Source organism: Empidonax traillii, unplaced genomic scaffold, assembly GCF_003031625.1.
Source record: "Empidonax traillii isolate 1590-97213 ecotype Southwest subspecies unplaced genomic scaffold, ASM303162v1 scaffold271:size677799, whole genome shotgun sequence".
In the NCBI taxonomy this organism is placed as follows: Eukaryota; Metazoa; Chordata; class Aves; order Passeriformes; family Tyrannidae; genus Empidonax; species Empidonax traillii.
This window is the reverse complement of record NW_020955464.1, coordinates 455,021-473,140: the sequence shown is the minus strand read 5'-3', so window position 1 is coordinate 473,140 and position 18,120 is coordinate 455,021. Positions and strand designations below refer to the sequence as shown.

The 18,120-nt window shown below is 38.7% G+C and overlaps 1 protein-coding gene across 3 annotated transcripts in view; it reads left to right on the top strand.

Annotated features, from left to right (window-relative positions):
• Positions 1-18,120, top strand: part of MYO3A (myosin IIIA) — a 115,809-nt gene that overhangs the window by 40,391 nt on the left and 57,298 nt on the right. For all 3 annotated transcript variants that reach the window (XM_027889720.1, XM_027889722.1, XM_027889721.1), the window contains exons 7-10: positions 5,188-5,264; positions 6,542-6,687; positions 8,329-8,394; positions 8,795-8,950. In XM_027889720.1, the coding sequence (XP_027745521.1) occupies positions 5,188-5,264; positions 6,542-6,687; positions 8,329-8,394; positions 8,795-8,950 (445 nt within the window). The remainder of the gene's footprint in view (positions 1-5,187; positions 5,265-6,541; positions 6,688-8,328; positions 8,395-8,794; positions 8,951-18,120) is intronic.

The following is an 18,120-nucleotide window of genomic DNA, read 5'->3' as shown; positions in this document are numbered from 1 at the left end:
CCCTATATGTTTAAAAATGTTTTTTCTTTGTCTTTAATTTTTGTGGTGAGTTTACTATGAAAGCTACTGGACTTTGATTTCTTTAGCTTCCGTTTATATCACCCTGCATTTGGTAGTACAGATTACCTTTTTTATCTCCCTTTTACTCCACACCTCTTGGTTTTGTAGTAAACGCCATGGATTTTTCATCTCTCAGGCAGTTCATATAGATGGATACTAAGCTTTTGATCTTTCTAGAGTTGTAAAGGGCCATTTGGTTATCTTTTGGATATGCCTATTTCAGTTAAAAATTTACATCTGCAGTATGTGTTTTCCTGAGGGTTTGGGAAACTCTAGTTTTCAACATTAAAACACTATATGCATTAAAATAAGGCATAAAGACAGAGAATGTGGTGACAAAGGACATAGAAAAGGCTGAGGCACTCAGTGTCTCCTTTGCCACAATCTTTACTTGTAAGATTGGCCTTCAGGAATCCCAGATCCCTATAACCAGTGGGAAAGTCTGGAGCAAAGCAAACTTAGGCTCAGTAAAGGAGGATCAGGCTAGAGATCATTTAAAAGAACTGGACTTACACAAGTCCATGGGATGCACCCAAGAGTGCTGAGGGAGTTGGCTGATGTCTTTGCAAGACCACTGCTGATAATCTCTGAAAGGTCTTGGAGATTGGAGGAGGTTCCTGAAGCCTGGAAGAAAGGTATTGTCACTCCTATCTTCAAGAAGGGCAAGAAGGAGGATTCAGAGAACTACAGGCTGGTGAGCTGCACTTTGATCCCTGGGACAGTAATGGAGCCAATAATCCTGGAGATCATTTCTAAACATATGATAGACAAGAAGGTGACTGGGAGTAGGCAGCATGGATTTATGAAAAGCAAGTCATGCTTTTTGACTGATTTGACTGATTTTTTTGGCTCATCGTTTCAACTTTGTTTCCTGTTTCTTTATTTCCATCTTATTGATCAGAACCTGGTTTTAGTTCAAGATTTAATTTGAGCACTTATCATTGAACAGAAGTTCTCAAGTATGCTTTTCTGGTAACAACTCACCCAAGAAAACAATGTTGCCTCTCTGCTCTTTTCACTTAAAAGTTTACTTTTGAAGTCAGATGATAGTCTATAAGTAATTCTGAGTATTGATGTTGTTTGATAAAGCCTCAGAAACATCTCTAGTAAAGTCATCAAACAAACCCCTTTTATCCTTATGGTCTGTTAGTAACATTTTACATTAAATATCTCCATGCTTTCTATCCATGCTAAGTAATGAAACCTGGAAGAAGTTCTCTGATCTTCTTTTACCATCTTACTGGGGACGCCACTATTTGCAGTACAGTTAAATGTGGTTACGCACCCGGAATGTTGTGATGTTGCCATTTGGAATATCAGATCTGCTTTGTTTTAATCTTGTTCTTTCCCTGTTGTCTTTTGTCATATGGAATATGAAGGGATTGCACTGGTTGAGGGTTTTTTTAGCATTTTTTATGCATTTCAGCCGATCTATCTGAAATATTCTGTCTGAATATGTACCATTACTCTGCTTCTACCTGAAAGAAGCAAACAAAGAATTGAGTGTCAAAGATAGCAATCACAGAGGAATTGAGGTATAACTCCACTGTCGTCGTGGGGGAAGGTAGCTACTTCCCTGTCTGCATCCTGACAAGAGTGGTGGCTTCTTCTCATAGTGAAGCTTAAGGTGCTAAAGGAAAACCCGAAACCATTAGGACCTGTTGCCTCCACATCTAGTAAAAAGGTGGAGTTGAGTGATTTATTAGGGATTGCCTTCACACCTTTGAGCAAAGAGGCAAGGAAGGAGAGGCCACTTTTTGCATTAAACAACATGAAACAGGAATGGCAAAATGTACCTGCCAGCAGGCTTAAGAGGAATGCAGTGTAAAATTCTGCTGCTATTTTACACCTGTTTCTCTAGGAGATTAAATAAAGGTTGGGAAATAATTAAAAGCATTTCAGAGATCTGCAAGCTTACCAGCGTGAGCAGTTTTTGGTCCAGAAACTAGCTTGAGGAGTGATGGAGTTACATGTTCTTAATCTAAAGAAGGTCACAAAGACCGTGCTTTGGTAGGGAAGTTTACACTGAAGGCACAAATAAAGAAGGGATAGGGGAGAGCTAGCCTAAGAGGGGTAAGGACCTTACTCCTTGGAATGAGGTTGTTCTATATGAATACAGTGGCTAACATGTTGCGAATGCCATCTCCCTGCCGTGTGTGAAATGTGAATTTAGTACAATTTATTAGGGCTTGCCCTTCCCTCACTAGCATCAACCACTAAAATGTGAATACTTCTGTCACTGGACATAGTCACAAAGCAGTGTTGTACAGCCTCCCAGTTTAGTGTCTGCTCAGATTGGGCACTCTGAGACAAATCTTTCCCAATAATAAGGAGCTAATTTCTGCACTGGTTTTCTTTTATTGAGTGCTAAGGTCAGAAGTAGATGCCTTTATTTGCAATGTTATCCCATGTGCCAGTTTTTGCAATGAAAAGCTTGAATAATACTGACAGGACACTGATAAGTGTCCTGTTTTCCAGTTTTTATTAGAAAAATAGTGAAACAGCTATATATGCACAATATTTTCTTTCCAGTGTGCATTGGTACTATTATTGCTTTTATAAAACTCTTAACTTCCATAAGATTTATAATTTGCTTGTAATAAAATACCATTTTATGACATACGTTAGGTTTTCTTAGGACAATATTTTTTTGCAACAAAGCAGTAGTAAACGGGAAAGGGAGGAGCAAGATGTTTTTGTTTGAAAATATGTAAGTTAAAAAAAGCTGGAGAGCTATATGGTTGACTGCATACTGAAATGCTGGAAGAAATGTTACTAAGTATGGAATTACATCATCTTTCCTCTATACACAGAAAAAGCCCAAGGAAATATAATTTGTCATAAGACCTACACTGCATAATCTGAAATGCCACTTTAATGCTAAGAGCAGAAGAATTAAAAAACCCAACTAAACAAAAAGCACACAAAAACCCCGAGTCTACAGAAAGTAGTCGTGAGCAATTCAAATTAAATCAGTTTTTTACAGAAATAAAAGAAGAGTGAGGAGGAAAAAAAATCTTTATTTAATAATTACAGTTCAAAGAGAAAAAACCAACAGTGCATAGACAGACAAGAGTGAATACTTGAATGTTCCTTATCTCTACAGAGAGTTATGATTATTTATAAAATCTGACACTGGAATCATAAAAATTCAGTTAGTGCCTTTCTTTGCCTGCTGATCTGAATCCCATTTCCTTGTCCAAGACCGCAGAAAAGAGCTTGGCACAGAGGACTCCCACAACACACAGAAAGGGAGAGGGGAGAATAGCCTCAGCTCCCTCCAAACCTGAGGATCTCACATAATGATGTCTGCTGGCATCACTGCAATGGTTTCAAACATGTGGTGATGTGTGCTTACTAAATGACATGTTTTTCTGAGGGCTCAGAACAGCCACAGACTCTGTGAGCCGGAAGCTGGATTTCAGACAACTCCTTGAGGTGGCAAAAACAAAGACCCTGCTTAGCTGAGCTGAAGCAGGATTGATGGACTTTGTGCTAAGACTCACATTGTCCTGCTTTCTGTGGTGCAGAACACTGTGTATTGGACTTTCTGTAGAGAGAGAGGAAAAAGATCCAGCTTCCTCAAGGCTGGTGTCGAGTAGAGGGAGGCAGCCACAGAAGCAGTGGTTGCCCTTGTCCCAAAGGAACAGGCTGGGTCTTTCTTGCTGCCCTTATTTTCAGATGTTACATTCATTTCTGTGATGCAGATATTTTGTGAGCTGAGCACAGAGCTTTAGAGTGAAAAAACAGATCAAGCTCTCCATGGTTTCCTGACTACACTGAAAAAACCTAAACCAATCAAATTCTACCAAGACAGAGGTTTACTTAGTATTTCCACTGGGCAGTTAATGTGAATTGCTCCTGTTATGAACCATCTGCAGGGTTTTCAGGAAGATAATGTTAAGCATGTTCAAACCAGACAGAGCTGAAACTGCCTGGTGGAGGTGCTCACTGGAGCTTCGTGAGTTTCGGAATAATGAAATGGCACTCATGGAGTGAAACAGAGATTGTCTTTTTTTACAGAGAAAGCAGATGTATGTATGAAGGCAAACTAAGTGAGCTTCAGTGTCAGGCAGATGGAGGTTGGAGCATGTATATGTAGAGCACAGGACCTTTCTGGCCATCCGTGATAACAGCACATTAGAATATGCCTCTGGTGGACCTCAGTGTTGGCTATTACTCAAATCCGTAATAGTTTAGGACTTGCTAGCTGAGGGGCTGTTTCCCTCCATGTGTGGACCTCACAGTTATTTGTGACTCATAAATCCATAATAGCTCAGGACATGCTTGCTGAGGGGCTGTTTTTCTCCATGCGTTGTACTCTTCCCTTTGCATGCAGTAGAGTGATTTCCAATTGATATACCCTGGTTTTGTAAGGAAGGAAATTGGTGGCAGACTAGTCAGAAGTGTGCTGCAGCCCACTTGAATTCCTGATATTTCAGTGTTTTTTAATTTAAAATTGCAAGGAATCTTTAAACTTCTGAGTTCACTTTCCAACTCTTGGCCTGAAATAGTTAATTTGCTAAACTACAGCTCATGTTGCAAAGCTGATTTGCAGGCTTGTTGCTTTGAGAATGTGCCTTGAGCATGGAGAGACTCCTGTTTTTGTAAGAATTGTTGAGGTTTCACTGTTTTGTTGTTTCTTTTTTATGGCAGAGTAGTTAAGAGATGAGGATAAGTGTCTTTTGTAGTGTGGACCTGAAATGTAGATATAGATACAGACATAAAATTAAACAGGAGCTTAGTGTCAGTACTGAGCATTAAAAGCTGTGGAAGGTACTGTACTTTTCCACCCTCACTGACATGCTTTACCGCTCTCCTAATACTGGAAAAACTATAATTAACCAGTCAAAATATATGGAGTCAGATTACTAATCAAACACTCATTTGGGACTAAGTCCTGGTCCTGCTGAAGTCACTGGAAACAAGCGATGCAGAGAACCTCAGCTGAAGTTCTGTGTACCTCTGAGGACTGGGCCTCTCTTTCCAGAGAACTGGAAATATGTATTTCAGATTTGCCTGTGGAGGAAATTGTAGCATGACAAGACGGGGACATCACCATTCAGAAGAGCTATCTTGGATGGAAATAGCCATTGCTCTGATTATAGCTTCCCTTCGTTCTTCCAGGTGTGTCTGCTCAGCTGACCAGCACTCGTCTCCGTCGGAACACCTCCGTGGGCACCCCGTTCTGGATGGCTCCAGAGGTTAGATTCGTGTTGTAGAACATTTTGTCACCGGTATCCAAGCTGCTCTGTTGTGCATTTCTGCTCTTTCTTTGTCTTTCTTCCTGACCACTGGTCTTTTCACCGAATGAAACAGCAATACAATATTTTTTTTAAAAGAGTTTAAAAACTTTTTCATACATGTTTGCAAGTTAAAATGGGGTTTACTTTTGAAATTACAAGCTCAGAGCCAAGGAGCAAGACATTGAATGGCTTACTAAAATGTTTAAGAGTATAGAGTACTGCTCTTGATACTTTCCAGCCTTCCAAGCTCTGAAACTATGGGTGTTTCATTTTCTCATGGATGGAAGGAGTGAGCCCAGAGTGATACTATGATGCATTATAGCTTTTATTTTTTGACTTATATACCTGGAAAGTTTTTAATACTGTATATTCATAGAGGACAGCAAGAAATGGAAGAGGTTATTATGAATGAAGATGTACTATGATTCTGTGGAAATTTTTCCAGCCTGAAATTGAAGCATATAAAGATACATTTTAAGCTGAGGCAGGGAAAATATTTCCTTATAAATAAACTTACCTACTTACACTATTTGTGTCCACACAAGCACATGCAAGTACATCTGTTTATAGCACATGAAATGACTCTGTTTATACACATTTTTATCAACATACTCTGTTTATTCACATTGCTGTAACCATGTAACTAATGGCATACATGTTGACTTAGATCTGCAGCTAATGGGATGAAAAAAAAAAATCTAGATTCATCCAGCATTGTGGATGAGCTGAAGTGTATATGAAATTTAATACCTTTACTGTGATCCAATGACAAACACTTTGTCCAGATCTACTTGATCTGGAAATTGGCTACTTTGGCTGAATAAGGACCCAGCAAGAGATACAGGATTCAGCTTCTGCTTTCCAGCTTGTTTCACTTCATAGAGAGAGCAGCATAGCTCCATTAATTACTTTGCAGGAATAATCCATTTAACATAGCTGTAGGGTTGCTGAGCTTCCTTCTACTTCCTCAGCCATGGGATGCAGTTTTACCTGAAAAAGCCAAGGATTTGCAGCCTTTTGTCAAATCAAGGAACATCTGGCCAGAGAGCCTGGTGTTCATGGACACTTGCTTTCTCTAGTTTAAACGTTGCTTTTTCTCAGCTTTCTAAATATGTGCATGTCTGATTATTTCACCGAATATCTTCATCCTGTAAGAGATTCCCCCAACTCTGGGAGTACTCTTACATCTGAATATTTGACCATCCAATGACTATCCCAAACTTTTACTCCAACAGGTGATTGCCTGTGAGCAGCAGCTAGATAGCTCCTATGATGCCAGATGTGATGCATGGTCACTGGGTATTACTGCAATAGAGTTGGGAGATGGAGATCCACCCCTTGCTGATTTGCACCCCATGAGGGCACTCTTCAAAATACCAAGGTAATATTTTCATCTGTTTATTTCTTGGCGGGTTAGACTGAACTTTTTTCTTTAGTGTTACTTTTCTTCAAAGTTAGACTGTGTAAGCTTGTGGACTTTCTTTGTATTATTTATACTAGGAGGAGGTTAGAAATACTTTGTCCAGCTGTATTTTCTGCAGGCTCTGCTTCAAGCATGTGTGCACGTTGAGAAGTTCAGAGCTGACTGTAGCTACATTTGAGAAAAAGTTGTAAGGCCTTCTCCTGAGGCCGCATGAGTGCAGGACTTAGCTGAGTCCTGAATATTCTTTTACAAAGAATGACTTATGATAGGAATATTCTTAATATGCTGCTGTGCTGAACAGGTCCCATACCTGATTTTAGGAGTTATCTTCTGTCCTTTGAAGCAAAGGTTGTTCCACTACTCACATACAATTAGGCTTCAGTTTTTATTAGCTTGTGCTGCTTCTGGCAGTTCCACTATTGCTGTCCTTGGGCAGTGCAAATAACAACTTCTTTTGTGTTTTCTTTGAAGCTGGAGATAAAAGTACCCAAAGTGCCACTTACAGCATTTCAAAGAACATGAATCTCCAAATCTGTAGGGAATGCTCATACTGTAGTTTGTGGATTTCACTCTAACAGCTGGAGCAGTACCACAACAACTGCTGAGACCACATGAGTGCTTTGAGTCCTTTTCAGCCAAGACACCCAAATTAGTTTAAATTACCTTTATGTTCTAGAAATCTTGGCTGACTTGACACTGAAGCAGAGTATCAATGCTCTTCTAACCCTTGCTTCCTATGGGAAAAGCAAACTATTGTGGTCAGTCATTGCAGCTAGGACTTCAAAAATACTTCTGGCTTATACCCTTACAAGTACTGGGCACCTTTCTGCCCTGGAGCAAATACAAGATCAATACCCTTTCATTACATTAGGTAAAACCTGAAAGTGATAGACTGAACGTTAAGCAGCACTTAAAGAAAAGCAGTTATGACGATTGAAAAGAGACAGCAAGTCATTTTGTCTGTCGGTTGTTCATTTGTCTTCATGACCATACTCTGTGAAAATCCCACCTCTGAATGCAAGAAGACTGTCAAGACCATTTCAACCGAATTACACCTAGAATAAACAGCTTCAACAATAGGAAAGAAGTCGTATCTATTTACAATAGATCTGTGTTTAGACCTTAATTTCTGATTATTTTCTGAGGAATGGGAAATAATTAATAATAAGCCAGTTCCTTCAGACACTTTGTTCAGCAAGTTAATTAATTCAGTCCTTCTGGGAAAACTTAAAATAGAATTTCTTTTTAAAAATTCTCTTAAGAAAGTATATTGTTTCAGGCTTGAAAAAAGAAACCTGCCATTACAAGTGAATAGTGATTAATGGATTGTTAGTTTAATTTCCGTTTATTGATTTGATTGAAAAAATTATAGTGGTTCTCAGCTACGCTTTGTAGATCATCTCGATGCTATTTCTCCTTATTAGTTACGTAAAGTAGGAGAACAGTGAGGCATTGCATCATCTACCCATGCTCCTTTTACCAATGGAAATCAATATCTTTTTTCGGTAGCCTTCTAAAACTCATTACTCAGCCTGCCTTCGCACATTGTTTTTGTCAAGTGAGTAGCTTATTAACTTATCATCACACTGATCTTTGCAGAAATCCTCCTCCAACACTACAACAGCCTGAACTGTGGTCACCTGAATTCAATGACTTCATTAACAAGTGAGTAACAACTGAGACCGCTCTTTGAATATGGAACGTGGAAATGTCATGTGTAAAATATCTCTGTATTCTTTGTAGAAATCTGTTGCAACTAATGCTCTTCTTTAAAAGCCAAATTTGTAAATTCAGTTTGACTTCCAAGTGAGGCTCTAGATTTAAAACATGAAATAACATTTTAATTCACTGGAGGTTTCTTAATTTAAAGAATATTTAGTTTTAAAATGTAGTAACTTAGCTTCTTGGACTCATCAATTCTGTGAAATCGTATCAATTTTCAGTGCAGAGCTGTTTTGATTAAGATGAATGTATTTATTATGGAGTCATGAATGAACTCCAGACAAGAATTTCAATGTTTAACTGTGAACTCTCCATGATCTTATGTGTTTTTCTGCCAGCACAGGTGCTTGACTAAAGATTATGAGAAGCGTCCAACAGTATCTACTCTTTTGCAGCATGATTTTATTAAGCAAATTGAAGGAAAAGAAAACGTGCTACAAAGGCAACTCATGGAATTTATTGATGTTCATCAACAAATGGGAGTCACTGAAAAGGCAAGGTAAAAGTAGCTGAAAAGTAGACTAGCTGGGACAGTGTTGATACTTTCACTGTTTCAGAATGGCTAGTGCCCAGAGAAGGATTCAGCTCTTACGGCTTTAGCTGGCCAAAAAGTAGAAAGCTTAATATTTGGGATCCCAGTACAGCCAGTGGGAAGACAGCAGCATGATTCATGAATGGGATGAAACAGTCTTTGGAACTACCTCCCCTTTCTCCTGTGACTCAAAATGCAGCCTTGGGATCCAAGCTTTTAGAAAGCTAAGGTTGGGTGAAATTAATGTTTGGCATTTTCTTACATTTGCGTGGTCATCTAATGTTTAGTTTAAGCAAGTATGCTAAAAATAGCTAGTCAGCTTCCTGCAGTAATTGGATTTTCCTGACTGAAAGAAATGATAGTGGTAGCAGACCTTGTTCTGCAAACTTCAAATCTTACATCTTATTGAATAGATACTTTCTTTCTTCCATTAGTATTTAGTAATATTAGTTCTGAATAAATCACTTAGCACCCGATGGCCTTTATTTAAAATACTTGAAAATGTCTTGGCTCAATTTTACAATTGAAAAAACCCCACCCAATGCACTGATGTATCAGATGTGAAATGTAGTTGATTAGCATTGATGTACTCCTGGTGTGACTGCTCCTGTGCTTCAAGGTAAAGCATAATGATTTTTCTCTTTTTTAAAATGGAACATGAATTTAAAAAAAACCATTTTGTTATTATCATTTTTATGGAAAAAGCTTATTAAAATCTGCCACACTTTTTTTCACACATTTATAGTAATAACATATACAGCAGTCTTCAGTTCTAATTTTGGAGAATTTTCTTTTATATACATCTATTATAATATTTCTATCCTCTATGCTTTGAGGAGAATAATAAAAATATATTTTGAAATAATTTATTATATTCAAGTTTTCTTTGACTTTAAATGAACATGGGATGAGTAGTACTTTCTCTTTTCTGGCATTGCAGTAAAAAAATATGCAGTTGGCTTAAATTTGAGCCTCAGGTTTGCATGTTCTGTATATTGCAGACTTGACATTTCCTTAATCCAGAAAAATTCTCAAATTGAAACAAGCTTATCAGATGTCAGTGCTGAGCACTAAACCAACAACATAATCCAAAATTTTAAAAGTACTTATTTATAAAGCCCAGGGAAATGATATGTGGTAAAATAAGTCCAAACCACTAAATTATATGACTTAAAATCTTAATAACACTTGTGATATTGGTAATTTTAAAGCCTAAACAATTTTTTAAAAAATCAAGCTTCTTAGTCAATTAGATACTGTGACCTTTTTGACCCATTTTGTAGAACTCACGTTTGTTTTATATCATATTTTTAAAATCCTTTTTTTTTCGTGTAAATGCTGCCTAAAGCAAACTACATGAACTTTTTTTCCTGTACAATACAAACATAAAGTGGCCCAATTAGCATGTGCATAAAGAAGTCAAGTGGCACAAGAACAGAATGATCTGATACTTTCTCTGTTCTGTTTAGACTGTGTTTTATAAACTTATGGCTCTTCATGCAAACTAGAGTTTAAGGTTTAAGGGAATGTATTAATATGTGATGAAGTTACCTATGCTTTTACAGTTATTCAAGTGTAACTTCTACATAAATTTTCCCAAAGGAAAACAGAATTTCCTCTTTCAAAATAATTATAATTTCTTATCTGAAACCATGCCAAAAATTAATTATTTAACCAAGAGTGTAATTTAGATGACATGGTTAGACTGATAGCTTAGTCCATATTTCAGTTTAGAAGTTAAATACTAAAAATTAGTATTTCCAACCTAAATGATTCTGTAATTTTGCAAAATATGCTGTAAGACTGACTACGGAATAGCATTTGGGGTTTTTTCTGCTGTGAATGATGAAAGATTATACAAAGATTTTTTAATTCAGTAGCCATACTTTTTAAAAAGACTTTATGTATCTTCTGACCTTCAATCTGTACAGAGCAAAAAAGGTGTTTAAAGCAGTGTCTGCACAGAAGTACCATGTAAATCCGATTTAGAGTCAAGACATGAGCTAGTGACAGGGCACCTGGAAGAGCTGCATCTTAAAATATCTTTGCTTTCCTTTCTTGCTTATGGTGTTCTGGGACTGTTTTTACAGTGGCAGTTAAGGTCCCTACTGTGGAATTTCTGAACTTTCACCAGTTGCTGGCAATGTTCCTTGTAAACCTTCCCCCTGCTCTCCAGGTCACGCTCTCAGTCCATAATTTGAAGGCATAACTCTTCTCTTTCTTGGCACTGGGAAGCAGGTAGTTTAAGGGATTAAAGATCTCTCCCTTCCAGCAAGGGAAGAAATCCTGCTACTTGTGCTATGTTGTATAAATGGGCATGGCATAAAAAGTCAGTAAATTTGGTAATGTTGAATTAAAGCTGAAAGTAAAGAATCCAGTTATTTTCTCAGTATGTGTTTACCCTCCTCGTCAAATTCGACCTTATTAGTAGAAGTTTTGTATTTCAAAAGAAAAAAGAAAAATACTTGGAAATTAATAGCTGAGGTCCAGCCACTGGGTCTTCCTGTGTGCACTATTCCTGTTTTCACTCAAAATCAAGTCACCTTCTTTTCTCATTTTGCTGAGGTGTAATTTGGTTCTGACTGCCTTCTGCAGTGGTAGTCTGTTTATGTGCTTGTGATCTTATCTTGTTTGCTGAATGTGGAGTTGATACAGTTCAAAAAGAAGAGCTCACATTACATTATGTCACATTCTCAGGGGGATTTTTTTTGCAGGAGGCCCAATTCTCAGGTCCTATGTTTGTGCTCAGGAAGGGTGTCACCCTACAGTCACTCCCATTAGCACCACTGTTCCTGAGGTACTTTCTAACACTGAGTCACTGATTCATTGGGGCCCAGTCAACTGCACCTTCAGAACCTTCCTATTATTGTTATTCTAGTGAAGAGGATCCTAGGTTTAGGTTCTGCATTGTACTGCATCCTTTCAAGAGATGGGAACAAGAGAAACAAGAAGAGGAAGAAAGCCCACCAACCTCCTCAGTAACTGAAGAAATCTTGATTCACACTGATAAAACTTTAAATGGCAATACGCCATAGCCCTGCTCCAGGGAAAGTGATGGAAGATAGTACTGGTTTTTCAGTAGCTTTTGAGCAGTGTTATAGCACTGGCATATCTTGTGCTACTCAAGGCTCAAGAAAGCATGAATGCTAGTAATGAGCTTCATTACTAATTCCACTTTTTAACTTGGAGCAGATGCAGTACATTTTTCTCTAAAATCATTGCTTCTTAGTGCTAAAAATGCCTCTTTGCAACTTAACCATTGCTAGCTTAAAACTCAGGCTGAAATTACAATGGGAATAGCATGAGAAAATACCCCTTGATACATTAACACTTTCCCATATCATCTCTGCTGAAAAGTCTTCCAAATCTGCTGCTTGGAATGATGAAGATAAATATATATATTTATATTTGTATATATTTATATATGAGATAAATTCATGTTAGAGAAGAGGTGAAGCAGGCACAGTTGCAGACTAAGTGCAATTAATTTGAGGGGGTGGTGGTGGTTGTGAGGAGAGTAACCCTGCAGGACAGGGTCCTTGAGCTTGACAAGGATCTTCATTGGATAGCTGTTAAAAGGTATAATTACTGATGAAAATAATTATTAAAACTGAGCACTGCAGCATATACCCCAAAACCATTCTAAAAATACACTTCTTGCTAGGCCAAAAGAGGGGAAAAAACTCTTCATTGTAAAGAGTTTTACTTTGCAACAAAAATAGCTGTCTTTGAAACAACCTTCAGAATTGTCGCATCTACACCTGACAGTCAGGCTTGTAAGACTTTTATCTTGAGTTGTTTGGCTGTCTTATTCTTGACTGCTTTTACAATAATCTCTTCAGAAATATGCAATGATTAGTACAACGTGTATTTCCTGGGATTTGTGACTCATTCCAGAATGAGCTGTATATGCAAGGGATTTCAGGGAATGACTCTGGTTCCCAAATTAAGAGCATCATCTTTATATACTCTCTTTATAATTATGGGAAAAATTCCCATTATCCTGCAAAGTGATGCAAAGTTTTGTGTGAGCTGAATTATTCTTTCCAGAGTTTGTCCTTCTGTATTGGCCATGTAGGGATAGCACTTAGATCAGTAACAGGATGCTAAACAGTTGCTCTGTTTAACTATTTGGAAAGGTCGGAGAGGTAATTTCACAGAAATTAATGTACAACATGCACAAAGGTTGATGTCAATTTATTGACCTCTATTAAAAGCAGGGAGTACCATACAGTTTCCTTTCATGACTTTCCCTGAAGGCCCAGACTTGTGTCACTTATTTTCTGGGTGTACACTCTCCCGGTCTCTCTTGACTCATTCTGGCAGTGGAAAGCAGCTGACAGCAATCCTTGAAGCTCAGCTCTGCAGCGCAGGCTTTAGCAGAGGGTAGGTCACCATGCTGGCTTGACAAAGACACTATAAGGAACAGAATAAGATAGTCCAGTGCCGCCTTGGTCAAGGTCTGCAGATGACGTCTGGATTGGAGTAGTGGCTTAAACGAGAGGCATTGGAGTTCCAGTCTAATCTTTGAGCCCTTGTAACCACTTCTTCCTGTCCGGGAAATCAGTGTGGGCTTTGTTGTACCAAGGAGAAGTGTGTACACCTGCACTGAGGACACTCCTATGTAGCATGGCTATGCTGCAAACTTTTCTCAGGCTGTAGAAGCAATAGGGAGTTTCTGGCAACAAAGGCCTTAGAATAAGCAGATCTCCAGTCCATGTGCTTCTAGCTAATAACATCTCTGTGTCAGAATAATATTCTTCTATACAATACAATGGACAGCAGCACTACCTGGATGAAGAATAGTTTATCTTCTGAAGAGAACAGGAGGAAGAATTTCCTTCTGCACTCAGAACTCCCTGGGAGTAATGCTCTGCAAGTGGTACTTTACTGTTGTGTCAGTCCACTTGCTCAGCAACCTATTTCTCCTGAAGGTGGGATACTTCAGTGGGCATTGCTTACTTCTGGAGCTTCTCCTTTATCTTCTCAGTATGGTTCTGACCATAGTGCATGGGCCTGACTCATGAGGGTAATAAGGAACTAATTCCAAAGAGTCCTTTTAGAGACCTCCTATTTGCTTAGTTAAGAACACATTTTCCCCCTGATATTTGTCAGGGGTACAGCCGTTTCTTGAGGCTATTGTGAAGGACCACTCATCTTTTTTTTGCAACCACAAACTTTGTCAAACTGATTGTGCAGAGCAGGACATATCCCCAGTGGCTAGACACAGGGCACCTCTGAGTCAAAAGCCCCATAGCTCTGCAGGGCAGCACTGTGCTCTCAGCAGCATTGCATAAGCTGCAGCACAGCTCCCTGAGACTGCAGCTGGTGCCATGAATCATTTAAATACAGAGGTTGTCTGCAAAGCATTGTGCAGATGCAGCTGGAGCCTTATCACTGGAGTCTTACACTTTCTAAATTCAGGTACAGATTTTTCATATATATCAGACAGTAGTTTTATTTAAGCATATTTCATGAGATTTGTCTGTTGAAGACAAAATTTTAAGTGTGAATTAATATTGCTCTGTGTAGCCTCCAGAGAAATAGAATCACTAGCTATGACAGATCCTGTGCAGGTTTCTCTGTGGTGCTCCTTCGTCACTTTTACTGCAGTTTGTAACTGCTGGGAGGTATACAGCTGTTCCCACCTTCACCTTACAAAAACTTCATTATTTTTAGTTTCTTCTTTACACCCAGCCCTTTTCCTGTCACCTTTTAGTCTATACATGATTCTCCAACCGGTTTAGGCAGAGAGTTCAACAGGGCATTATGAGTCACGCTTTCCTCTTCATGGTATTTTTGGAACTATCAGAAATCTTTTAAATACATTCTGACAAATTGAAGAAGAAAAAGCTGCAGTTGCCTCATTTTGATTTAACTGAATGTTGAAAGATAAGCAGGGGGGATGTTAGTGTGAAGGAGAATGCACAGAAACAATGCTGCCTTGACTCATTTTCTTGTCCATACTGTGTTGATGTTTCTGGCCTTTAGCTGCCTGAATTGCTTGTCGAGCATGGCTCTGAGATCTAATGCCTCCAACAAATTTCTGAGCAGAACAGAGAAACATGGTTATTTCAGTTCACGTCTATGTGAATGATCTTAATGAAATTGCAGCACTGATGTCAACAGCACTGATGTGGGGTTTTTAAGTGGTTGGAGTTTTAGCAAGGGAAGCAGTATAATTGCCCTTGAGGGGTCTGTGCCCTTTGACAGCAAAGTGTAAAAATACTGGGTTCTGCAAATCTGCCACTCTTCTGTACTCTGGAAAACAGAGAATATAATCTGGTACAACAAGCGCTAGTGTTCTCATAATGTCAGCTGAAGAGGATTACAGCAGAATTGATTTTATGTAATTAAACTTCCCTGGCATAAATAGAGATTGTTTCCTAAAAAGAAAAAAAAAATAGAAAAAGAGAAGTGCCCATGACTGAAGCATTCTCCTTCCTTCCTGCAAGGCAGTTGCTACCTTCCTACATTAAATTAAAAATTGGTAATAGAAACTAATATTGGGAAATACCACTCTCTCACTGATACACAGTAACATATAAGAATTTAACACTTTAAAAAAAATATGTGTTCAGTGTGTAACAATTCCAGCAGAAACAGAAAGCAAAGCTTGACAGATGCCTTGTTTTGGGTCTTCCTGTGGCAATGGAAAAAATAGAACAGCAAAGCATGGCACAGTCCTGCAGTCCTGCATCTTTCCCTCATGTACATATTGATAGGTCTTTCTCAAAGTCATACTGATATTAGATGCATCCTCTGGACACAAAATGACCTTTGCAGAGGAATAAAGGAGAAATCGTTTCACCTTCCAAATTCAAATTTTCAAATGAAACTCTTAAATAGAGTTATGAAGAGGAGTGTGGATTATAGAGGGGATAGATTTCTATTGAGGGGGTAGGATATTATCTGCATCTCTGACTTTGAATGCAGTAATGTCTTTGAGCTTAGAAAATACAAATGAAAAAGCAGCCAATCATGCAAGGCTGAAGAGTTAATTTAAATCTTAATATTACTACATCCTTTTTAATACAACCTGAGCTACATACTACCAAAAATTGTGTCATAGTGTTATTGCAAGGACAGTACTATCAGAACAACTTTTGTGGTACAAATGGGTTCCAAAAGAAAGGGAGAAGAGGTCAAACCTAGGAGAGGTGCAGTTGCTTTACACCAGACCCATCCCTTTTGATACTGCCTGCTTGTGTTCCTGTGTGTTTTCTGCTTCAGCATATTTACATACATACCAAATTACAGCCCAGTTATGGATTTATTGCAGCAAAAGCTGCCTTTCTTCCCACACAAAGGCACACACTCCTTCTGCATGTTTTTTTATCTATTTGCACTGCACATGTTGGCATAGGTCCATGTGCTGCATGTTCTGTGCAGCATGGGGGTACGTGGCATGGCTCTGGTGCTGTGCTGTGTAGCATTCCCATTGCTTTTCACCTCCATTTAGTTCAGGCTCACCATCATCCTTAAAGTGGTATTAACAAGTCTTTTTTGGCAGTAGTGAACACTGAAAGAAAACCTTTGGAAGCAGGTTGCTCTCACCTGCAGCTCCAAGGTCCTAACAGTCTGACAGTAGTTTGCAAAATAGCTGGGTGTAAAACTGGCAAGACTTGATCCCTCTCTTCCATCAATGTAATGTAGATCCTCTTGATCCATATGGTTCATTATGCCTCCTGGTCACTGGGTATTGTGCTGCAGTATCAGCACAGAGACTGTGAAACTCTGTTAGCGCTTACAACGAAGACTTGCATATTTATGTCTTGATATTAAGGTTGCAGAATTAGTCAGCTATGGGAGTGAAAATCCTGCCTTTGCACTGTGGACAATCGAAAGATTCCAGGGGCAGCTGGAACCCATGTAAAGAAGTAAGAAACTGCCATTACTGGCACTAGGATGAGGACAGGCCAATCTGTCATCCTCAGGGAGTGATTGTTAGAGACAAAAGAAACTGAAAGAAGTGCACTCCTGTCAGAATTTACATCATCGGGATCTTGATTGCACACACAGTTTGGGAGGGCATAATTTGCCCATTTCTTCTAGTCCCTCTTCATTCCTGGCAGTCAGTAACTGATGCCAAGTCAGTGCCTACTTGACTTCCTGCACCTACATCCCTCATCAGTGCACAGCCAGCACGACCTGAAGTAGCACTCATGAAGTAGGTGATATTCATGGAATGGGTACAGGCCATTTAACTCTGCAGTAAATCTTAATTTGGGTGTTCAGAAGTCTCTTAGCTTTTCCCCCTAGATGTTTACTCACTCTATCTTTCCATCTTGGTGCAACTACCCTCTTTCTCCCATTATCTGTTCGCTGTATATTAAAGTTCTTGCCTATGTAGAAAACACCTGTCTGCTTTTATTCACGCTATACATTCAAATATCAAAATTAAATAAAAAAATTTTCCTGGTCTTGTCTGCAGTTAAGGTAAAGAGTGAATGCTTCACACAACACAGTTTCCTGGCTGTGTTTACTAACATATATGTTCCTTGTGTTTGAGAGATGCCTTCCTACCTATAGCATCAAATGGAGTGAGGTCATATCAGGAGATCAGATTTACTTGATAGTTTTTCTGGTTTTGTGCCTTACTGCACATCTGAGCTTGATTTAATTTGTGAACTCTGCTGTTACTTATGCAGTTTCCCTGATTTTCACTCATCTCATAAAACAAATAACTAATGTGAATTGTAAACCTTGCATTTTCTGCTGCCTTTGCTCTGTTTAGCAATGCCTTTACTCTTGGATAAAGAATGATCCTAGTCTCTGTGAATTTTCTTGCTAATTAAAATAAGACTGCATAAAGTTTACCTTAGTTTGATTAAAAGAGAAAAGAAATCTAACTTTAAGACAAACTTAAATGAAGTTTAACACAGATAAGAAAAATATTTGAAGTTTTGTTTTCTTCTCATGTATGTATTTTTCCTGTAGAGCCCAAGAAAATTATTCTTGGTCAAGACATATTTCACTTACCCCAGTGTCTCTGTAGCACTTTGCTCTACAGTGTGGTCATCTCAGCCAGACTTTTAGAGCACTGTCATTACTAAGCTAGGAAAGTTTCTATCCTGAATGCTTTCTCTGCATCATCCTTGCCATACTGTTTCATCACCCACCCCTGACTTTGTCCT